The sequence below is a fragment of the Podarcis liolepis genome (assembly GCF_965112155.1).
Source record: "Podarcis liolepis genome assembly, chromosome: 8".
In the NCBI taxonomy this organism is placed as follows: Eukaryota; Metazoa; Chordata; class Lepidosauria; order Squamata; family Lacertidae; genus Podarcis; species Podarcis liolepis.
The window spans coordinates 47,092,034-47,117,574 of NC_139560.1; the positions used below are offsets into that span (position 1 = coordinate 47,092,034).

At 40.7% G+C, this 25,541-nt stretch overlaps 1 protein-coding gene across 3 annotated transcripts in view; it reads right to left on the reverse strand.

The window, feature by feature from the left end:
- Positions 1–25,541, reverse strand: part of MYOM1 (myomesin 1) — an 83,823-nt gene that overhangs the window by 39,190 nt on the left and 19,092 nt on the right. For all 3 annotated transcript variants that reach the window (XM_083518475.1, XM_083518476.1, XM_083518474.1), the window contains exons 3-11: positions 20,683–20,808; positions 16,961–17,174; positions 15,948–16,105; positions 12,325–12,417; positions 5,548–5,636; positions 5,393–5,455; positions 4,428–4,592; positions 3,687–3,848; positions 446–587 (exon numbers count right to left, since the gene is read on the reverse strand). In XM_083518475.1, coding sequence (XP_083374601.1) covers positions 446–587; positions 3,687–3,848; positions 4,428–4,592; positions 5,393–5,455; positions 5,548–5,636; positions 12,325–12,417; positions 15,948–16,105; positions 16,961–17,174; positions 20,683–20,808 — 1,212 coding nt within the window. The remainder of the gene's footprint in view (positions 1–445; positions 588–3,686; positions 3,849–4,427; positions 4,593–5,392; positions 5,456–5,547; positions 5,637–12,324; positions 12,418–15,947; positions 16,106–16,960; positions 17,175–20,682; positions 20,809–25,541) is intronic.

Here is a 25,541-nt window from a genome sequence, read left to right on the forward strand (position 1 = left end):
ACTGCCATGGGCACTAGCCTGGGTTTCTGCACATATAGACAAAACTCTGAGAAGAAGCACCTATCTACATACAGCTCATCTTGCATTCAGACATTCAGGTGTACATGAAGAAGTCAGGGATAGCGCCAGCAGGGCACATGAGATATGGCAACATCATGGTGGGGCCACTGATGTGATCCACATTCCATACAGCAAATAGATGGAGGAAGAAGGTATGGAAAAGGGCTATAGTTAGATATGGAGTAATTCATTTGCACTGTTTACTAACATGTCTCAGCAACATTTGCTAACCCACATTCTTAACCATATTAACCTGCCTCCGTAAGAAAAAGGAGACAAAAATAGCAAATTAATAATGCAGAAGGTGCACTGATATTTTCCAAAAGCAAGAGATCTTTATGGTCCCAGAGATCAGAAGTAATTTCATTCTGGCACAAATACTGACTTATCAATGAAGTATCCCAAGATGGGACTTCCTCCATCAACAGCTGGTTGTTTCCAGGAGATGATGACATAATCCTTGTTAGCATCCAAACACTTCACATCCAGAGGAGAACCAGGGGCTCCTGGTATGTCAGCATCAGCATCTATATAGATGAAGGCATGCATTTTAAAAATAACAATTGAAAGCTATTATTCAAAGGCACAATGTGTCTCTGCTTGCATCAGAAGTGGAAGTTCTAGAGCACAGTTCTAAATCTTCCCTAATTTAGGTCAGTGATTGAGGTTAGGCTGATTTAGACAAAGGGGATTCACCTAGCAAGTCTTGTCAGTGAAATCCCTGTGCAACATCATCGACTTGCACAATGGGGATTCCCCCCCCCCCGTCCTCATAGCCCCAAAATTGACTGGGCAGGTGAGAGAACCCCCAGAACAACATGCAAGGAAAGGGGGTATAATTCCATCTTGCAAGCTGAAATGCTTGTGCTTATGAAATGTTTGACATAGTGTGACACTGAATTTCTCCCCTAATGACCCAGTGACTGACTTGACATTTGGACCTGGTTCCATGGTTCTAGCCTGGTACAACCGCTCACTGGCTTTCACGTGTTCCTTTTAATTATTTTAAATTAGACCCTGGATTGTATCCCCTTTCCTTTTAGAAAACGAATCACAGAATTTTGTAATTGCATGGTCTATTACAAGCTTATTTGGAGGATTATTCTACGGTGTAATGAGCTATATGTGTAAGCCACACTTATCTAGAATTTTAGAAGCCAAACAAAGTAGGAGACAAAATTGTTTTCATAACTTCATTCTCATTTGCAGCATAATACACATTTTATGAAACGCTATGCAGTGGCAGACTTTGGGCTCTTAAATTTCTACGGCACCCTATGTGACGCTAAAATCCGGTGCCTTCCCTCCCCTCTCCCTCCATTCTACAGCCTTGTTGTGGAGCCCCCTGCAGCACAGCTGAACTGGTTGCAGTACCTTAAAACCACCTCTGCTCTGTGGCCTTTTACAAGCTTGTAAAAGGGGATAATTCCACCACATTTCCAAGAATTATGTATGAAGAGAATTCAGTTATTTCAATACACACACACACACACACAACTACTCTTGACATTTCTCTATTTCCAGTAAAAATGGATTTGTAAACAACCCCACATCCTACACTTACCTGGGAACAATTCCCACTGGAAGCCTATAGGACTTAATTCTAAGAAGATGTACAAAGCACTGGACTCCAAATCAATTTTGATTGATGGGGAAACTCAAAAGTGCCCTCTGGAAGTTAAACTTTCCAGGGTGCTCTAGGATCACATTGCTTATTAATGTGAAAGGAAAACACTTTAAAGATCTAGCAGAGTCCTTACATGAAATGAATAGCCGCTTGCTAGTATAAATATTTTAGCTGATTCAGCAGCTCCACTTTTTTTTGTGAACTCCCCAATGACCACAGCCCCTGGAGATTTCCTATAATTTGTTACCAAGTACAGTTTGCTCATGTTCTGTAAGAGGGCCGTTAGCTGCATTTCCCTAGGTTCTGCTGAACAGGGCAAACTGGCGCCATTCTGGGCTTGGCCATAGAGCCAAGAATGTGAAGAGCCTCCAGGGTCCGCATTGCTCTCTTCAGCTGCCTTCAGCAGCTGAGACTGATATAGAGTCACTGCATGAACCAGTGAAATGTGATCACACAAACACTTGTTCATGAGGCATTCATTCAAGCACTCGTTAAAGGGACACTCCCTCCAGGAGAAACTGTATTCATTGTGCAAAAGTTTAACACAAACCAAATCAAATGAAATAAAACAAATTAAAAAGTAGCACCCAGTGAATGTTCACTCAGAAGTAAGCCCCACTTCTTAAATCCTTTAAACAGGCTTTGATCCCAAGTCCGTGTGCATAGGAATATGGCCACAATCTAAAATGTTGATTTAAAACAAATTCTGCAGTTTGCCTGTGTAATAAATAATTCCACATAGACTCTGGTGTACTCGGTCCCATCATGGGTACTGCCTGTCAAACAACACAGCCATATGTTTGTCTCAGCGTGACAATAATGCAGTGGTGCAAGGGGAAATCTGTGGGTGGAAGAGGTGCTATCCTTTCCTCTCTTACTACTTTGCCCTAAGCTGTTCACTGTTTTACCATTTTAAGCCAGTACAGCCATCCCTCATTACAGGGATACAGTGGCGGGAGAGCTGTACCCCTTAAATGCACAGGAGATTTTCCATGTTGAAGCCCAAGGCTCTGGGCCAATCTAGAAGATTGTTATTGATATTTCTATTTTTAGTAAAAAGTAGCCGCAGCCTCAAAGGTACCTGTATGTTTTCATCTGCCAAGCAAACAAAACGTTTGGGAGGAAAACAATAAATCAATAAAAATGAAACAGGGGAAGGTTTAACATCCTCCACCCCCCTCTGTTTCAGTACTCTTTTTCTGTTCAACATTGGAGGGCTCCCCCTGAGCAGTTTTAACTGAAAGCAATGGGGATTCCAATCATGGGTCTCCTGTGGCTCATGCAGTTTGGCCCTAGAACTGAAACATTGTCGTGTCTTCCACTAAACTCTCACACTAGCCCCCCTGCGCTCTCATCTAAAACTACTGCTGCAGTTCAGGGATCAAGCAGATACTGCAAGGATCTTAAAAGAACAATTCCATAGCCCCCTTTTATTTTTCCTGGCAAATATACTCTGTTCCCCTTACCTGCCCAATTACAATTTCTCTTTTCCCCCCTTTTTGGCAAGGCAAACTGAATAGGGAGTTAAATTTTGCTTTAAATTCTGCCAGCTGAGTCAAGAGCTGAACTGAATTTCTAGAATGCTTGTCCTTTACACCTTTATTTATAAACAAAGGAAAGTGAACTCATGTACCAAATGCCAGTTTTTGACCTCTGTGCTGCAACCTCCCTCCATTCCACTGCTCAAATACCTTTTTATTTTAAAACCTGAGATGTTTTCGCCCCACAAAAGTAAAACAAAGTTCTGTTCCAAGAGCTAATGAGAGAGCAAGCTCATGTGGTGAGCAATATAACTCTTCTGAGACAGCACTGAGGAGCTTCTAACACTGTCTGTTTTATTTAACTTTTTACATGGACTCCTTTCCACATTATTCTGATTTATGCAGAGGATTCTTAATTACATGAAGGTATTCTGTGTATGCATGTCATTACATGCTCTCTATCACTACTACTATTACCACCAGCACCACAAACACACTTTGGCATCACTAAAACTTACCTCGAACAAAAACATAAGCACTGTACTGATCATAATAGTCCCCCATCACCACACGGAGGGTGTAAAGGCCTTCATCCTCTTTGTTGGCATGAGTCAGGGTCAACGTAGCTCTTTCTCCACTCCAATGCGTCTGGACCCATTTGGACGGAGAAATTAGGACTCCTACAAGTTGAAAAAGATGCAACAACAGAATCTATTGGGTTGTGGTGCTCATCTCACTTCAAGCCGAGGGAGCCAGCGTTTCTCCACAGGCAGCTTTCTAGGTCATGTGGACAGCATGACTAAATCGCTTCTGGTGCAACGGAACACTGTGATGGAAGTCAGAGCGCACGGAAACACCATTTACTTTCCCGCCACAGTGGTACCTATTTATCTACTTGCACAGGTGTGCTTTTGAACTGCTAGGTTGGCAGAGGCTGGGACAGAGTAACGGGAGCTCACTCTGTCATGCAGATTCGAACTGCCGACTTTCTGATCGGCAAGCCCAAGAGGCTCAGTGGTATAGACCACAGTGCCACCTGTGTCCCCAAACTGACGGTAGTGTTGTGGAATCAGAGTCGGCGGCACCGCCTGTGATATAATGAGTACTCCAAGTGTAGGATTCTACTATATCTCTTTTTTTAGTTTCTTTCATGGGATGCTTCCCATCCTTTCCCTACAAAGCAGGGCCACAGAAACCTCCTGTGCAAGCATAGCCTAAGTGAAATAACAAACAAGTTTCATCTTGCCATGCATACTTACCATTCCTATACCACTGGATTTCTGGCTGGAACCGTTTAATATCGGGGTGAATGATAACTGAGCAGCCCAGACTCATTGTTTCACCTTCTCTTCCAAAGGAAACCTCAAATGTATCTATAAAGTGGATCTCAAACTTGGAGGCATAGCCATGTGGAGTAACACCAACTGTGAGGAGGAGGAGGAGGAGGAGGAGGGGGAGAAGAAGAAGAAGAAGAAGAAGAAGAAGAAGAAGAAGAAGAGTGCTTATTCTCCAGCCAAAGAGGATCATAGCACAAAGCAGAAAGTGCAGCCTCTAATCAACACTGCCAGAACAACCATACCTGAACTTTGTGAATACTTCTTCGATTCCATCAAACAAGCACTACTGAACTGCCCAAAGACAGCATCAAAACAAGGTAGAACTACATTAAAGAGGCAACCTACAACACAACTACATCCTCTTTCGGCAAAAGAGAGCAGCAGATCTCCGAATGGTTTGAGGCCAGCATTAAGGACATGAAACCTGTTGCTTCTGTAAAGCGAGGCTCTTGTGAACTACGAGCAGGCGCCCTGCTGCACTGAGAAGGACAAGGAACGATGCCCACCGGATTGCCAGACAATGTGCCAATGACTACTGGCTGAAGCTGTGTCAGAGCATTCAACTCAAAACTCGCAACATGTACAAAGGCATGAAGACAGCCTTTGGACCAGCAGTCAGGAAAACTGCACTGCTGAAAACCGTGTCTGGAGAGATCATCACAGACTGCAGCAAGCAGATGAGGCAATGGGCAACATACTATCAATAACACAACAATTGACAGCAGCAAGACTCTGCCTGTCTTGGAGGAGCTGGGTGTCCTTCCCTTCCTTGACAAGCTGAAGAATGCCATCAACTCTCGGACATGTGGTAAAGCCACAAAAAATTTCAAATACTTAAAAAAACCCTATTTCTTACAGTACATAGCAATGATTAGTTAACAACTTACAGCTCAAGGGTAGGGTGACAGTTCCTGCATGGAAACAACTCTCATCAAACTCTCCCTTGTATCCTAGGAAAGAAAAGGGCAAAAATTCAAGCTACTAGAGAGAACTGTAAAAAGATGCAATGCAAATCCAAAGAATTCATTTTTGGCAAACCTACTCTTCACCACCAAGGAAGCATAGGCTGAAAGCTCTCCTTTTACATTCATGGCAGAAGCACGATACTGCGCAGTGTCTTCAAAATCACATCTGAAAAGAATGGAAGGATTAGCAAGAATGTCACTGTCAACAGAAGAGTTACATTTTTATATTTACTGTTTTTTTTTAAAAAATGAGCAATATCCTCCAGCATTGCTAGTCAAAATGTTGCTCAGTGTTGATAAAGGTGTCCTTTATCTAAAAGGAATGATCCTTAAACTAGAATATATTAATGTAGAAGAAAAAGGTTACTACTTGTTCTCATGACTTCAAAGTAATCGTATAATTCAATTCTGAGTGATAAATAATGAGTAGGCTTTATGAGAGTTTTTAAAAAGCAGATGTGGAACAGAAATATATAACTGAATATAAATGTTACTAATCCTGAATTAGCTCATGTGCCTTTTCTAGTTACCTGCTTAATGCTCACCAGCAAACAATATGGATGTTCACATTCACTTTATATCTCCCATTTTCCCCCTTCTAACATTTCAACCACATTCTTACCCCTAGATGCATGCAAGCAAGCACTCTTCTCACTCACCCATGCTGGCTTTACAAGTATCAAATCTATTCCTACCACTAGAAGAGAATTTCACTTTATTGACTGAATTCAACTTTTGTGCATCCCAAATATATAAAATTTCTATTTAGTAGAGGGTCAGGCATCAGCCAAAATGTTTCAGAACTGTGGGAGGGTAGCAGGAATGTAATAGGAATACAGCAAAGTAGTTAAGAGAGCTGGTAAAAGGAGAGAGTGCTGGAACGTTATTGAAGGGTTTCAACAGAAAGAGAAATGAGAAAAGCAGCTGTTAAAGGGTTTTGTATTTTAGTTATTTCAGCCTTACCTCGGGTTCTTAATACTTGCTCTCAGGAACAAATTTCTCCACTAAAGCAGTTTCTTGTGGACCTGTTTTTTCTTCATGGAACAATTTGGTCCAGTTTATGGGGCAGAGTTGTCTTTTGCCAATGAAGAAATAGGACAGTGTGCGCTGCATCGCACCAGAAAAAAAACATTTCCATGGGGTCTTATGCCCTAGTCACTCAAACCCCACTCTTAATCCTGAACAATGTTTTAATTGTATTAGGAAGTGAAATCTCATGAGCTTTATTTGGGAGGAGGCCTGCATCTTATCAGATGCTCCAGGGACATTAGATGAGAAAGTAAGAAATTCATGGAAGGTGGGCTGCTACTATTTCTTATAGCAGGTGCACTTAATGTGAAGTGAAGTTTGGAGATGAGAGTGGATCTTTAAGTCAGACTAGTGTTTTTCTCCCAAGAGGAGGGCATGAAAAAGAGCAAAGGTAAAAATCACAGCAGCAGCTTGGATCCCAAGTTGTCATCTATGTGTGCAGGGAGAATACTTCCACATGTGAATGGAAGGAGGGTGTTATCAACCAATTCCCATCACCCAGATGCAGCAGCTGTGTCAAATTGCACACCGTTTTGAAAGGGGCTCCTGACACTCATGAGTAGTTTCTTGTTATTTTGAAGGTGTGGGAGCCTGCAGAGCAAAAGAGGGAAGCAAGGCTCCTGGGCACAGGTGGGGTGCTGCAGGTGGTACTTCAGAGCCAAGTGAGAGCTGGCAGAGATGCTCAAATAATAATAATGAAGGGGCTGTACTGGTGAATATCTTTCTTTAGTCACAAGCTTAGCTTTAAAATAAGCACAATAAATGGGCACATACTTGATGAACTCTTACAGCAGAGCCATAACTTTTTCTGGGATGTAGACTCTTCAGAGTTTAAAAAAAAGTTATGTGGATAATTAATTTCAATATTAAGTCATGTGCACAGGGCCAAGATGACAGAATAAACTTGCCAGGGATAAAATGTGTATTGGGAGAAGCTCTGCGGCTTCAGTGATAAAAGTACTGAAATGACCTTCACCGTGTAAATAAAGCCATGTCTGGCAGAAGGACAATCTTGGTCTGAAAGGCATATTTAGCCTCACTGTTAGTGTCTATTAAAGTCCTTAAAGTACTAAGTTCTAGTTAGTCAGGCTAATTATTACTTTCTAATGCCACATTCAGAGTAGGATTAGGATCCACCATCCTAAGAACCAAGATAAGAAAGAACCAGCAATTTCAAATAATTGCTAATAATTATGCTATAGAAATAGTTGCATATTTAACCTTCTTCAAAAGAAGGGGAATTTGAATGTAAAATGCTGAAACATTTATCCAGCAAAGCTCATAACCTGTAAATGTGGTTCAGGCTGTAAAACAATACCAACAAGGGAGATCATTTCTCCTTGGGAACTCAGGAATTCATGAATCACCATGGGTCAATCAGAATCTGGTACAGATTTAGGATGTACCAACATTGTGCTGTACTAACATTTTTATATGCCAGTACAGGTTTACTCGAGAGAAGGAGAAAGAAATAGAGAAGGATGTGCAAGAGAGAGACATTATGTTAGATTCCATGTCCAAATTCCAGATTGCTTACACTAAGGATAGATGGTTAAAATATTCTGGACAATTCCTTTAGCTCCAAACTGTAGCAATTTGATCTTAAGGTGTCTCCAACAATTTATGCAAGAAATCACTATTTGGGCATATGATCAGGCACAACACTGACCCTTCAGTTGGGAGGACAGCATTGGCACAAGGATTCCCTTTGCTCATAAGTGCCACAGACTTTAATTTTTTTAAGGAAAATTTGATTATTTGGCAGGCATTGTGGGATAATGTAACCCAGCTGCTTTCACCTCCTCAGTTCTGTGAAGAAAAGGGGGATGACTCAGAAGTCAACTACTTTACCACACAATTTATTTAAAACAGGAAGAAATAAGTCATTAAAAATCCAAATCACACTTTAAGTCAACCAAATGAAATAAAATAGGAGTAGCTTACATTCATTTATTCCTACTAATAAAATCTGGCTCATCAAAAAAACTCATTCAGTTGTGTGAGGCAAGTCTAATCGTTAGGGCTGTATCCAAGAAAGCTGTCAAATTCACATAGGTAGTTCCACAACAGAACGCCTCTGTTTCCTCACCATGTGTGCTCCCCAAATCTGTTTTGGATTTCCCCTCAAACCTCCACAGCAGATTTGGGGAGGATACAGGGGGAAAGGAGAAAAAAGTTCTGTTGCACAAGTGGAAGTCCTTGTTGGATACAAGTCCAAGTTCCCATCATCAAATTAAGTTATAGATTATTTTATCTGTTTTTACTCTTCCAACAGGTCCCTTCATCAGATGTGCATGGATGTTAGTGCTACGAGAAAGGGAGAAAAACCTTTCTCTATCTATGGATAACTTTATGAATACCTATCATGTCACCTCTTGCTCGCATTTCCTCTAAACTAAAAATGTCCCAAATGCTGCAACATTTCCTCATAGGGGAATCACTCCATATCCTTCATCGCTTTTGTTGCCTTTTTCTGAACCCTTTTCAACTCTACAATGTCCTTTTTGATACGAGGTGACCAAAACTGTATACAATATTCCAAGAAATGAATGTGCAAGCTGCACATACGTTGCAGTCCTCTCTAGCATTCCAATATTTCTTTTTCTCTTCTTCCTAGCCTTCACCAACTTTTATCTTACAAGGATGTCAACAAATTCCCTGATAACTTGAATGGAATGATCAGGTAACTTGTCAGTGTTTGTCCGGCTTGCTAAATGTTATGCCACATATCAGTCTGTTGGCTTGGAAATCTCTCCCTCCTAATTTAGGTTTAGCACACAATATGAAACAGCATCTCAAAAATGAAGAATGATGGTGTGCCAGTATTTTATGCCTAAACCATGCCTTCTTCTGTAGAAACTACATAGCATGTTCAAAACCTGAAGTAGCCTGTATCTAGGTGAACAGTTTTAGGATCATAACAGGCAGATGACCAAATAAGGGCAAATCCACACCATACATTTAATATACATTCAAAGCACATGATCCTGGAAACTATAGTTTGTTAAGGGTGCTGGGTATTGTAGTTCTTTGAGGGTGAAGCTACAGTTCCCAGAAATCTTTGGGGGAAATCATGTTGTAGCATTGAATGTGCTACAAATGAATGGTGTGGATCTATCTAATGGGGAGGAGCTAAGCCTATCCAGATGCTTCAAAAGTTTAGGTAATGTTAACCTGTTTTATTATTTTAACTTTTGTACATTTTAAAGTATGGTTGTGATTTTTTAAATTTTTTTATTGTTTTATCTTTTCGTAAACTACTTTGATATTTTTTACTGTCAAGCGGTGTACACGTTTTATGAAATATAAATAATGTTCACACAGAAATCTGCAGCAGACAATATGGTACAAGTCGGATAACTGTATGAATAACACTATGCTGAAGAAACCCCCCAAAATATTGTCACGCTATTCTGTGTTTCACTCTCTCAGTCTCATTGAAGGTACTTGTTGCTTGGTTCAAATGTAACACCAAATCATAATTCTGCACTATTAGAATAAGCCTGGAAAGAGCCTTAGGCTTGTGCACTTCTTCACCAAGTTCTTGTGTTTATATTCTTTGTTTGACAAACCAAAATTCGCCATTACATTGATCCTGTACCATGAAATCAAATTGCAAACCAGAATTGCAAACCCTGGGCTCATCCACACTTCCACTTGCCCTAAAAAGCAAGGGTCCAAGCAGTTTTCTGTTTGCCCTGCCATTTTCCGAATCAGAGCAAATGTCAATCCATGGAAGATGCAATTGACATTTGCTCCGATTCAGCAGGAAAGATTGGCATTTCCAGGGGGGAAGTAGTGGGACAAACAGAAGTCTGGATGAACTCCTTGACTTTCAATCACCCCTGGTTTGCAATTCTGATTTGCCAGGCAAGCATAAAACATAATTTTCCAGTTCATACACAATGACGAGCTATGGTTCTCTAAAAAACAGGCACCAATTATTTGGACTACAGAAGGTGTGGAAGGAAAAGGAAGCATGCAAGGCTGAGGCTCTTCCTAGACTCAGTCTTGCAGTGCGAAATTATGGATTAGCACTACATGTGAACCAAGTTACTGTTTATTATTTACCTTTTGAATCAATATGACTTTCCTTTGTATTGGTAAACTTAAAGTTTCATGGATCACATAGTCTTTCTTCATCACTGTAAATATTATGAAATGCATCAATAACCCTTTGTAGCAATTTTAAGATTACTTAGTTGATTGTAGACTTTTCCTATATAAATAAAACTACATTTCCATTTGGAAGAAGAGGAGGGAGGCAAGATAACAATATCTCAAGAAAATAGAGGAAAAACAGTAATTCACATAATATAAATTTTAAAGGTAGCTTATACTACTTATTTTAGCAGTAGTTTTAACACTGACAGAAGAGGCTATTTCCCATATTTGAAACTGGATTTCATTGGAAGTATGCAAAAGTGTGACAATTCATTACTCAGAAGTACTAGCCAGCATATATTTCCAATTGAAAATTGCTATCTGTAGCTATGTTCCATCTACCACACAAAAACAATCACATCATACTCTAAAGAAAAATATCAATTGGAAGATAAATAACAAACCCTATTTAGATAAATTTAGTATTTTCCATTCAAATGTTGATAAATCAACTTGTTTGTTAATCTCAAGGGAGAAAAGAGTGGTGCACGTGTATCATGATTTAACTTTTACTGTATCTATGATCAAATTCACAAACTCAGGTTGCAATTCTATGCATACTTACTGGGAGTAATTGAATTTTGTCAGACCGAGTAATCACACACAAGCAGGATCCAAGGCTGTATGCCATAAAACTCAAAACATAAACTGTTCCAGCTATTAACTTCTAAGAAGAAAGTTTTACTAATTTGTCATTGCAACACCATCCCTTTTCAGAATTAAAAAAAATAGAGAATCATGTCATATATGATAGTCACACCATGTCTTTCCATCGACTCATATCAAGAAGATTTTGATAGTTTTGTTATTGTCCCAGTAGGTCAAGATAGCATTGACTCCAGATCTTCCTCCCACATTTTCTGGGATTACATCCCATAAATATATACACGTTTTGTTCTTGAGGCAACAGCATCCCAGAATATGTAGCTTGAACGGGACCGGCAGGTTTCCTTGAGACCCCTGCAGTCATGGGAAATCAGAATTTGTGAAGGCCTCAACACCAACAGGATCTGTTGCTCATTAATCATGCTCTGTGAAGGAATTTCTCTTTTGTAACTTCCCCAATTAAAGGCTAAGAAATCACAGGATCTTGCTTTAAATCAATATGGAGTTGTAAAAGAAGGATGACCTTAGTGTGAGAAAGACTCTGATTTTGAAAGCTCAGAAACTCTTTTAATCAAAATCTAAAAGCCCCCATGAAGGGATGATTAGATTACTTAAAACAGGATAAATTGCAGCCAAAACAGCAATCCAAGCTCACAGAAGAAATAACACTGCAGTCCCCCTTCCATAGCCAGATTCTAGAGGGCAAATTGTCCAGCAATTAGTGGTTCTATTTGAACTACAAGAAATTAGATGCTCAAATACAATAGGGGTAACAACACTAGATCAGAGAATTAATTTTGATTATACAGTAGTAGAAAAAAATGGATCAATCAAGTAGTGTAAAGGCCATCAAATCTAGTCCATATTTGTTAATAAGAGCCTCAATCCAGCTGAAAACCCTCCAGAATAGTTTCTGCATATACATCTTTTTTGATATTGGTAGCTTTATAACAGCACCTTCATAAGCAACACACACACATTACATATATGCTGGCAATTATTACCCAGTTCTGAATCAGCAGGAACAATAATAAGCTGTACTGCTATTCCCTTACTTGTTTATTTCCAGAGAGTGCATCCCATACCGACTTTCGATTGCATATTTGCCAGGATTAATGTGGACATTGATGGGAACATGGTTTTTGTACCTAAGAAAAAACAGTATTAAAATGGTGCATGAACTATGAATAAAACAGTGTATAGATTTGCAAAATAGCATGTATCCCAATACAGAACCCAGTTAGATTCTCAGAGTATCACCCATCAGCTGGCAGAGTGGGAGGCACTAAATTTAATGACCTGCTTTGCATTCTGGCACCTGATTGGCAGTATTTGTAGGATCTAACTGAGAATTCTTGTGCACATAGGAATTGGGCGGGGGAACTGTACACACAGCATCCATTATACTGTACACATGATTTGGGTTCTAGCCAGAGCAGGAAAAATGAATGCAGCAAAACTTTGCTTCATTATATTATCTTGATATTAATCATGGATACATCCATTTTAATATCTCCTGATTTCAGTGTGTTACAACGCAGCCATTACTCAATAAACTGAATAAACTGAGGATGTGGCCACTGTCACACATGAACTGCTTCTGTTAAAGTTTGACTGCTGCTCTTTGTGGACCTGCCTTTGAATTCTATTTGGCCACTGTGGATGGTCCAGGATATGGCAGCGAGGGTTTTAACCTGAACTTTTCACATAAAAACATTGTGCTGATTTTTTGTCAGTTTTGCTGATTTCCAGTAGATTTCTGTACCCAAAGTTTTGCTACTGAGCTTTGAAGCTCTAAATAGCATCTGTCCAGCATAATTTAAAACAACATTCTCCCATACAATTTTGCCCATTCACTCAGATAAAAAGGTTCTTTTCTGTGTTTTGCCAACATTTTAGGTCTAGTGGGTGATTACACAATACAGAGCCAAGGTTGATTTCTTATTCAAAGTACATGTATCTATTCTCCTTAGGCAGCAAGCCTTCTTTGTTTATAGCACTTCGAAGGAAGCAGATATGTGATGTTCCTGGATTCCCCTTACCCATTTAGCTTTAATGGTTTGTTGTTATTTGTTCTGTGCTGTAATTACGTTGGTTTTAGCTCAGTTTATTTTTATTTGGATGTAGGCTGCCTGGTAGATAATTTGATGGAAAGGTGGGCCATAAATACATATATAAAGAAATATGATGGTTAAATATGAAATATCAGTTTTCATATATATGTGTGTGTATACACACACACATATTGATCCGAGCTATTTCATTTGATTTGCGGCATAAGTGAATGAACCATCTGCATATTTCAGCACCTAAGCTATTTTTAATACTGTCATTTCCCCCATTTGATTAAAAAACAAAAACCAGGAGACCCAGTCCATTTCAACAAACAATAAAGTGACACCTTGTTGAATGGCCAGCAGTGTTATATTTAGCTCTTCCAAGACAAAGTTACAACTAAATCTGTCTCTTCTATCAATCTTCACATAAAAGGCTGCCTGTCAGCACCTTCTGTGATGGACAATTTAGACTAGTGCACACAGGTGCACATGTTAAATATAAATGGTGCTGAACTTTAAGACAAAGTTGGAAATGATACCTTCACAAATTATTTGTTGTTTGCATTTATACTGCACTTAGACTTAGTACATGTGTATAGAACATCTTAAAACAGAGGAAACTTGTGCCTCTTGAATGCAGCGAGTTGGACTAGATGACCCTCAGGGTCCCTTCCATCTCTACAATCCTATGATTCTAGGGGAGAGCAAGGAACAATTTCACTGCAGCAAAACCGGAACAACCTTTCCTACTTTTTCAGCTGCTCTGTATGAGATGCTGCAGTTATTCCATGTCCTTGTTAAGGCAACCTGCAGAGATGTGATGAAAACCAAGCAGTGTGCTTGGCTCAGACAATAAATATATTTATGTCCAGATATAAATAAAAAGCTGCACATTTAAGATGGACCATTTAATCTCTGATGAGTAAAATTCCAGGAGAGGTAAATCATTTGCTAATCTGGGGTTGCAACACTCCTACTCTTACTGTGTACTAATAGTTTGCTCTAACTGCCGAGAGTCTCAAATATCCTGGAGTTTCCATATCTTTTTTCATTGAAACCCATAAAGCAGCATGATTAAATGAAACGCATCCCAATGCAATATAAGGAATTCCTCAGAAGAGGCCGCTACAGCCTGTTCGCCCACAGCTCTTGCAATTTCTCTATGCTTGTATTAATGCAGTTCACTTCAAGTACATGCATGACATTTGTTTAATCAATGATGAACAAGAGCTGTCAGATCAGGTTCACTGCATTTGGTATCCCAAAGCAAAACACATGTTCAGACCCTCCCTCATTCTTTCCATTGGGAGCTAAATGCACACAGTGCAATTCCATGCACATTTACTCCAAAGCAAGTCTCACTGCATTCAGTGGGGCTTACTTGGAAATAAGTTTGGATGGAACTGTTGCCTAAACACCTAACGGAATCCCAATAAAGTACATTATTACATGGAATTCTAAACCAAACATATTGATATATACCAGGGGTGACCAACTCCCAAGAGACTGCGATCTACTTACAGAATTAAAAACTGACAGCGATCTACCCCGCTTTTGGGGGGTTCAGGTCAAAGTTGTTAAGCTTTTTTGTTGTTGTTGAGCAGATTTTAAGGGTTTTGGGGGAGAAGGAGGGACAAATTGCTGGGGAAACATACAGCCTCACTGAGAAAACTCTGTCTTCCATTCTGCAGATTGTGCAACAATGGAGGGCGGAGGGGGGAGACCAGATTCAATTTTACCAACGCTAAGGAAATGAACCCAGTGATCAACCATGATCTACCAAAACCTCCCAGGAATCTACCAGCAGATCGTGATCGACCTGTTGGACATCCCTGATATATACTTATATTTATCATTATATGTCTATCAAGAACTTTGGAATGATGGAAACATTAAAACTGTACTGTGAAACTACGCTCTCTGGAATCAATAGAAGTGGATTTAATCTATTCACCCGTATGCACACTTGGGTTTCTCATACATATGGCAGAGCCCCATTCATTTCAGTGGGGATACCAATCTGTACAATTAACGTCCATTGCATATAGATTAGCTTTCCAATTTCCACCGAGAAGAGTGGGGAAGGTATTCTGATTCTTTAGTTTGTATATTGTAAGTCAGGCTTGGATTTGTTTTCAGTATTGAAAGTTGGAATACAGATTGAATGACTAATTGAATTGTTTACGCACAAGAGTATGGACTTCATATGCGCACTGCAGCTCCCGATACTTGGAAGATTACAGTGTGTATAAGGGCTGCTGTGTGTGCAGTTCCTCTGCCCAATCTACACACACTTCAGTCTCACATCAAAGGTACTATTATCATCTCTGCTCAGGGTGTGTCAGCAATCATAACTAAGCACAGATTATCCAATTAATGACGCATGAGCTAAGATTCAAATTCAAAAATGAAATATACAAATTCACCAGTGTGAATGGCTTTATGCATGCACAAAGCAGTGTGGCATTGTCCAAAATGATGGCTTACAGACTGGAGAACATTTCAAGCCTTCTGATCAGTTTTATCTCTCTCAGTGCAAAAAACGCTTGAGTTTTATTTAGCCATTTTAAACGCACATATATAATCAACATCATGCAGTGCTGATATAGAAAGAAGCTTACCATGTAACACGAGGCTCTGGCCAGCCAGTCACAGTGCAGTGTAATTTGACATTCTGTTTTTCCCAGATAGTGTGGGAACGAGGTTTGATAACAAATTCAGGAGCATGTAACAGTTTGTCTTCATTTAACTTTCTGTGGAATTCTATCTTATCACTTAACTGCAAGGCAAAGAATCATCTTAAACTTTATCACCTGAACACACTATAGTTTTATAACAGGGAAACATTATTTTTGTTTACAACAACCTTTCCCAATCTGGTATGCTGCAGACAACTCTACAAGGCTACTCTAGAACAAGTAGAGAGGAAATAACTATGCTTGTTGCATGCTGCTATAATTTTACAAAAGGACCAACTTTTAAAATAAAAACATGGGGGTTGTTTGAGATTTTCTGATAATTAGCTGAGTGCACTTACTGAGAAGTAAAGTTTATGGAAGTTGTCAAGAAACTGAACTTTGTCACCTGCCCTGGGCTACTTGTATGAACTGTAGCATATTAGATGAGGTAAATATTTTTTACTTCTTTTCTCATTGGGGATTATAGTTTTAACTGAGAAACCCAGCAATTTCTCCGAGGCTCAAATATCAAGGCAGTCCAATGTGGATGTAAGGAATGACACATCTCTTGTTAGGGGGTCCTTGAAACTGGGCTATCTGGGAAAAGCATATGGTGGACAGAGTAAAGCTATATGAATAGATGCATAGCTGGGAGGTGGGCAGATCAAGATGGATCTCAGAGTGGTAAGGAAAGACTTTGGCACGCCTGGGAGAGAAAGGTAGAAAAAAGGGCTGGATGTGAACAACAAAGGAACTTGTGTGAGGTTCTATTTTTAGGGAATGTGCTTAGAGATAGGGTCCCATTGATTTTGGTAACCAAATCAATAAATGAATTTAGCAGTTTGAATATTTCCCTCTGAAATCAAAGGTCACAAATGTGCTTAACTATGGCTGTAGTTATGTTTCCTACAGTACTTTTACAACAACAAAAAAGCATTATTCCATAGCTGTAGTACCGTTTTCTTTAGAACCATTTCTTCAGCTGTCTCTTGTATTGCTATTTTTCTTGACTTCTTCTGATGTGTTTCTTCTACCATAGAAGATGATGTTTCCTTTTTGGCTACAGTAATTCCTTCCCCAGCTGCCATAAGGTTCCTTCTCGCAATATATGCAGCACTTTCCTTTATTCTTTCTTCTTCTGTGTCTGTAAGCCCGCTGATATGGGTTTGTCTGCAATATATATTTTTTACATTGAATAGAAGACAACATTTTACACTGAACAGAATACAACATTTTACATTGAATATATATATTTTTACATTGAATTTTTTATTTAGTTCAGCCTATTCCATTTTAAAGGCAATGGACCTTCTCTACAAGGTCTCCTTGGATTTTTATTATGATAACCACCATCTGAAGTGGAGAAAGGTAAAAATGAGAAGACAAGTGGGTGAATCAAAATGCTCAATGTACATGTTTTCAGTTCATTATGGCTCTGAAAATCTGACACAGTATTTTATTTTTTTTAGACACAGCTTTTCCAGTTACAGCTAAAAAGTAGTGCAATTATATTTAAAACATGTAATAAAGCAACCAAGTTAAAAACAAAACAAAACACATCTCACACTTAATTATATTATAGCTTGCCTGTCATTGGTGCTTAACTTCTAGAAAGGGGAATGCCAAGACTCAGTGGCTAGAAGTGATTTCACTTATCTATGAAATATACATCAGAGCTTTCCAAACTGTGTGTCATGACACATTAGAGTGTTGGCTGCGGTGTGTAGGTGTGTTTTGATAATACTCATCAAGCTCATCTTGGGGCAGGAAAGGGGTTAGTTTAATCTCTGGTTTGTTAGTATAACTGAATTACTGTGTTGCGAAATGATGAATGTCTAAAAAGTATGTTACCAACATGAAAAGTTTGGAAAGCTCTGGTCTACATGTTAAGGGTCAGGTTAATCCTCCCTTATCTACATATTGTAGCAAAAGGGATAGCCCAGGTGGCATCCTCCAGGTGTTGTTGGACAGCAACCTCGGTCACCCCTGACTTTTGGCCATGGTGGTTGATACTCATGGAAGCTGTAGTCCAACAACATCTAGAGGCACTACATTGGCTCCCTCTGTACTACAGTTAATTCCTAGCCTTGGAAATGTGTGTCAGGGTTGAACTCTAGTAGCTCAGGCACAAATTAATTCTTGTTTCCGGAACATTAATCTATAAGTGATTGCAGTGTTCTCTTATCCCTTCCATTCTAACCTATCTCTAAATAGAATTTTACATTAAGGACCACAGCATTGCCCCGCCCCGCCCCCCGGCAACAAAAATCAACAATGGTTTGCTTCAAACTATTGTTAAAGGAATGGGTGGGTGTATTTCAAGATGTGGGAAGAAAATATGAATCCCACATGTGTGGGGTAAATAAAGAATTGGCTGAGTGCCTGGATTCAAAATGTGAGCCTAACTCACCCTTCAGCAGGTCAAGTAGCAGGTCAAGGAGAGAGATGGAACATCAGATAAGAAGGGGTATGACCTAGCTCAGTCTAGGAACCCAGCACTATTATCGTAACTCCTTCATGCATTAACTAGTACTTGTGCATACTTATGCTTGACTGCAATCTCCTTCAAATGAAACTCTTTAGCATGGTGCATGGCTCTTTACAATGTATAACTTGATCACCACTAAAAACATCAAATCCATCCAATTCATGAATTGGGGTCAATTTCTGCTTTTGGATGGAGCATGCTTTTAAAGAGCTATTCAAGTACAGTGTAGACTCGTGTAAAGACTTTTTTATGATTAGATTAATGTGTGCAGATATATCATCTTATACAACAGGGTTAGGAACATAAGAAGAGATTGCTGGATCAGACCAGTAAATCAGAGATAAATCAAGTTGTGTAACTAAGTTATGAAATAAGCTACAAATTAACTTTTTAAAAAGTTATTTGCTTATGAACACATATCTTGCAGGCCCCAAGCCCAACTCTGTTGGCTTCCAACCAGAACACTGGGCAGCTAATGTGTTATATCTTTAGATAGCTTTCTGATGTAATCATTTTTAAAAACACACACTGCCTCTCTCTGGCAAATCATCTGTCAATGGAAAGGTGCAAGCTGTCCTTGTAAGAGAATGTAGATATGATTTATAATTTGCACATGGAAAATTAATCTGGACTCTTATCCTTCAGAGAATAAATGGACAGAAATGGTGTGAAACAGCATGTCCCATTCTGGCACAAAAGCATAGGTGGTATGTCAAATTTGTGCAACCATATGACAATGGATCAAGTGAGCTTTTCAACACTTTAAGAAATATTAATGAGAGCAGAGTAGTGGTGATAATGTTGAAGGAATTCCTATCCCATCACTCAATCCCCATATACAAATCCCAAGCATGCCTAGTAGTAGGACTAGTAGAGTCTAAAGACAACTGGCTACTGCACATCTGTATTCAAGGATATGCCTGTGCCAGCTGTTATCACAATATATTTCTTCTGCAAAAGCACCAAAACTGTCTCTCTCACACTGCAAAGTGCATTGTACTCTTCAATCTTAAATGTGTCTGCCTGTGGACTTAATAATAAGAGAGAAAAGGAGTTCACTCTTAAAGCAATGTTTCAGCTGTGCTAATGCCAGTGCAATGTAGTTGAAATCCTATGCTCCCCTAGCAGCAACCTTAAAGGCACTTATGATGCCCCCAATTAGTCATGCATAGAAGGCACCAATCAAAAGTGATGTGAGGAAGAACATCAAGATGATATACTACACCCCGGAAAAATGTTAAACATGCACAAGCTATGTTAGCGTCATAGACATGATTTGTCCAACCACTCTTCCAAGATATACATTGGGTCCCATCCATGTGTCTACTGGCTATATTTCCAGCAGGTCTTCTTATCAATGTCCTTTCAGGTGGGGGAACATTGTGCCCCTTCTGGGGTAGTTTGTCTACCTTTGCTCCCCACCCTGTACTCAGCTCTCACTTGTGTCTCCTAGAAGCTTTCGTCATGCGACAGCAGCCACACCCCAGAAATGGCTTTGACTGGCTGGCTAAACCAGGTGAGGGTAGCTGATGGGTCTGAACCCCTTGGCAAATTGGGGACTTCCCCCGCACGCGAAGACAAACTCCGGCAGATTGAGCAGACAACACGAATAGTGAGTTCAATAGTTAAGAAGGTAGTTTCTGCTGTAGAAGGAAGTGAGGGGCCAATGGGGCATGTCAACCTAGGAAGGTAGCCCATCTAGGGTATTTATTTATTTATTTTTTTGAGAAGAAAGGGCTAAGGAATACACCCTACAAAAATACAAAGCTGAGTCCCTAAGACTCCTTTGGACCACATAGACACTCACCAGGCTTGTGCCCTAAGGAATGTACTTCAGTGCTGCAAACATAGCAGTTTGACTTCACCCCCAGAGGCATATTCCATTGTCTCTCGAGACAGATGGATAGCAGTTGTCAACAACTGTATCATATCACAGGGGAAAGCAATGAAAATGTTCTGGTTTTGATTTGGCTTCTATGTAGAAATGTTCAGAGTCACACTCATTTTCACCACAACACAAACCTACCACATCACATATATCAGGGATAACCAATATGGCCCTTATATAAATCTACATATATCAACTACTTTTCTTCCAGATGTGAGCAGCAAATCCATTACAAAGATACACAGACAAACCATGCTCTTTATCCCTGCTCCTGTCCACAAATCAATGAAAAAGAGACATACCTTCCTCTGAATACTGGTACTACATACTCAATAGCTGTGTTTTCCTTCTCTTCTTCTGACAATATACTCTGCTTAGCCCGCTTTGCTTTGGGACTTAACTTGAAAGAATAATCGTCCAACATTTTTCTGAAAGAAAAGTAATATTATCAGATTTATAAAGACACTGCATATACAATTAGATTTACAAGCATATGCCTTAGAAAACCATATCTAAACATAAAAGATACATTAAATATATCAGGACATCTGCTTATCTACAAGTATACAAGGTGAACATTGGGGAAGCAGGCAAAAAACTACATAGAAAAATAGATGGAAAAACACAAAGATATAATGGTCAATTCAGTATTGCCAAAATTATATACAATAATGAGTTTTTTGTTTTTATTTTGTCTATCTGAGCACTGTCTTTAATACCATCAACAGGAAAAAACTAAAATCTAGATTACTCCTTGTTATTAGCAACAGCTAAGGAGCTTCCACTGTTACTACAGTGGTGCCTCGCAAGATGAAAAGAATCTGTTCTGTGATTCTCTTCATCTAGCGGTTTTTTCGTCTTGCAAAGCAAGCCCATTGAAGGATTAGCGCTATTAGCGGCTTTTAGCGGCTTATCTGCTGATTGGATCAGCAGATAAGCGACTTAGCAGCTTAGAAAGGGGGGGGGGGAGGGAAAAAAACCAGCAGGAACTCGCAAGACATTGTCGTCTTGCGAAGCAAGCCCATAGGAAATTCGTTTTGCGAAGCATCTCCAAAACGGAAAACTCTTTCGTCTAGCGAGTTTTCCGTATTGCGAGGCATTCGTCTTGCGGGGCACCACTGTATTTTGCAAAAGGGATTCAAACGCTTACTGGAACTTTTGGTTTCTGCAATTAAAGTGCATTAAAGCACTCTGTCACATTACTGCAACAATTCTGCTTTTTAAAAAGCATGGACTTTTTAATGTGATGGGAAAGGCATGGAAAAGTGTGCAATAAACAAATTATTTGCAGGAAGATGGGTAAACACCCCACAAATAAATCCAGATAATTGCAGAATGAATGCTTATTGTCATATAACTGTCCCATAAAAGTATAATAAATGGTTAATAAAGGTTGGACACAGTCTAACCACCAAGTAATCTTTGTGCAAGCAAATCACGATATGAACTGGGCTTAACGTGCAACTACTTATTTACTTACAATTTGCTTCTCATCTATCCTCACTGTGCTTCTCATAACAAAAGCAGCATTTAAAAAAAAAATCTTAAAGAATACCAAGGGTCAAAGCTCAAATTTCTGTACTTTGAAAACTATTGTTTCATATCACTTTTTTAAAAATATAACTTGCTCATACTGTTATGCAATCACTAGAATGATCTTTATGGGTCTAAATTCAATTCGAACACCTTCTTCATCTTATTACAGTCATACCTCAGGATAAATGTGCTTCAAGTTAAGTATTTTCAGGTTGCACTCCACGGCGACCTGGAAGTAATGGAGCGCGTTACTTCCAGGTTTTGCTGCGCGCGCATGCGCAGATGGTCAAAATGACGTCATGCGCAGAAGCGGCAAAACGCAGCCTGCACTGACGCCGGTTGTGTTCGCTTCAGGATGCAAACGGGGCTCCAGAACGGATCCCATTCGCATCCCGAGGTACCACTGTACTTAGATTTTCCAGAGGGAAACAGAAAAGAGAACAGAAACAAGCAGCCTAAGTTTATGCATGTCTAGTTACAAATAAGTACCACTTGTTCAGCTGGATTTAGTCCTAGCTACTTCTGCATATGCTTATTACATACCTAGACTGAAATCCAATGCACACATTTGGGAGTAAGCACTCCTGAAAATGGGGCTTAGTACTGAGTAGATACGCAAAGGATTATACTGTTTATATCATAAATATTCTGAGTAGCATTTCTTCAGAAGAAGTACAGAAATGTGAGCACTGATTAAATATAAAGCCATGCTGTAACTATTTTTTGCTGGATTGTGGATATTAGTGAAAGGGGAAACCCAATGCAATGGAGCTATTTGTGCCAGCTCCTGAATCTGGGGAGTCCCCCAGACCCGCCAAGTGTCCCTATTTCCCAGGGACGTCCCTGATTTAGAGAATCCATCCCAGTTTCTGATTTGATCCTGGAATGTCCCACTTTTCCTTAGGATGTCCCTATTTTCATTGGAGAAATGTTGGAGGGTATGGAGTTATCTGACCCCCGAGCCGTCTGAAGGCCATCCTGTATAGAGAAGGGTTTTTTAAAATGTTTTTATATATGTCAAAAGCAGCCCATAGTAACTGGGGCAACCCGGTAAGATGTGTGGGGTATAAACAGTAAAATTATCATTAAGGAATGGGACTTCCCTATATTCTTTGTAGAAATGTTGGAGGGTATGGTCCACCTGACAGTAAAATGCAGGTGATGTTTGGCCACACACACACACAATTTGGCTAACAGTTACTGAAAGGTCATGAGGCTGTTGTCCCTGAAACCAGAGAGCAAAGAAAGTGTGATAGGTCCTACTCTGGGGAGATTCAGTTCCACATACCAGGTAAGAAGCTCTGGTTGCAACATCCTTCACTGAAGGGCAATATTTTAGAATCTACTCTGGAGAATCTAGAAGCTTCTCTGTCTATGGACCTCTAGTGCAGTGTTTCCCAAACTTTTTTGGGCAACGGCACACCTGTTTACTGAAAAAAATCTCGCGGCACACCACCATTAAAGCCCCGCCCCGTGACGTCAGCGCGCAGCGTCACGCCGGGAGGGACGCACGAAAGTGAAAGTTTTTTCCCTCCCCCTTGCCGGGGAACCTCCAAGCTTTGGGGGTGGGAGGCGGCAGCAGAGCGAGGGACTGAGGGACGGCGGCAACTGAGGCGGCGGCGGCTGTTGTGGTGGTGGCGGCGATAGCGGGCGGAGGAGGGGGCGGCGGCGGGGCTTGAGGAGCCCTCGCCGGGAGTTGCTGCTGCTGTTGTTGCTGCTGCTGCCCGGACATGCCGGCCTCCTCCTCCTCCGCTGTCTCGCGCTCCTCCCTTTTGCACGCGTTGCCCCGCCGCTCGGCACCACCACCGCGGAGCCGCCCCCGGCTCGACACGGATCCTCGCCACCGCCGCCGCCTCTCACCGCCCGACTCGCCCGCCTCCCTCCCACGGCACACCAGCCAATGTCTCACGGCACAGTAGTGTGCCGCGGAACACCGGTTGGGAAACACTGCTCTAGTGAGCCTGGACCCAAGGGACTATGAGAAAACTGATTTTAGAAACTTTTATAGTTAGTCTGCCGATACCGCAGGTGGTAATCCTATAAGCATTTATCTGGGACTGTACACCACTGAGCCAGCGGTGGAGCATATGCTCACGCTGCCCAGGGCGGGCGCGCTCCTGAGGGGGGTGGAGACACAGCCAAGGGGGGCGGAGGATGCACTCCCAGGCGCAGGATAGCCGTTTGGGTGCACGGAGCCGTGTGCGCACCCTGCAGCCGGGGGCAGAGTGAGCTGCCCATGGTGGACATTCAGTGTGCTGCCTGCCCACAACTCCCAAGCCTCCCCCAGCTGTCAAAATGAAGGGGGAAGGGGGGAATGCCGCCAGCAAGGCGATGCAGCTCCTCCCCTTCCCCCGGTGGCTCGGGGTGGGCTTGGGAGTCGCGGAAAGGCAGCACACCAAATGTCACCCCCCCCCAGCGAAGACACCCGGGGTGGTCCACCCCCACCACACACCCCTTCCTCCGCCCCTGCACTGAGCTCAATGGGACTTACTTCTGAGTAAATTTGTATCGGTTTAAGCTGCTCTCAATCCCACCATATATCTTTGAGCAGAATGGCAGGGTATAAATTATCTTAAATAAATAAATGGTTTTAGGAAGCATTTCAGGGCACAAGGAGGAAGGCCAAAGGCCTAGAACTTGTTTGTAAGAGCAATGGTGTTGTTTCTATATAGCATCAAAAATAACAGCTTACTCTAACATCTGTATGTAAGATTGACTTACAACAGGATGATATGTATTCATTGGGAAAGAAACTTGATTTTCAACTCTGGTCCTGCCCAATTCATACATTACTTGGCTATTCACACCAGTGACCCTAGTCACTGCTGAGTATGCACATAATGCTTGAGTCCAGCACATAAGTTACTGAGTGGCAGCAAACACTGTATTTCTAAATGAGAAGTACCCAACAGTCATAGCTGTCGCGGCCAAACAACACCTATGATTATTCTGTTCTTATATTTATTTGAGAATTGCTAGAATAATTCACAAAGGATTTTGAGTCATATACGAAATGTTTGAAGCAGCCCTATATTGCTTCATAAATTTAATTACCATAGGTAGGAACATCTGAGACTGACATTCAGAGTCACTGGTTTAGAATGTCAGCTGACAATGTGAACTGCTTTCATGTCTCATCAGGGCTGAGAAGACAAATTGTACTATGGCCCCCTAGATGTTATTGATTTGGATGCTCTTATGTCACTACAGAGTATGATGACCTATGGTTAAATTTAGCTGAATGCTAAGGCATTGAGAGATTTTAGAATTAGAATGCTAAAGCCAATTAGCAACTTTTGAAAAACTGCTGAGGTCTTACCTATATAAAGAAGGGGGGGGGACCCTGGGTATGTTCATATTACAAATTGATGTACAGTTTCAGGATTTTTAAGACATTTGCTGCAGACAGACTGCTTATGGTAAGCAATGAAAAAGCCTGGAAGACGCAATACCTTTGACAAGCAGAGTTTGATTCCTGCTTCTTCAGATCTAACGTAGTATGTTACTCTGTGAAACAGGCTTTCCTTCTAAATAATAATAAATGCAAAAATTCCTCTCAGAAAGGTGAAGCATGTGCTGTGTTGCCAGATCAAGCAGAGTAACAGGATCCCCCTAGAGATTGCCC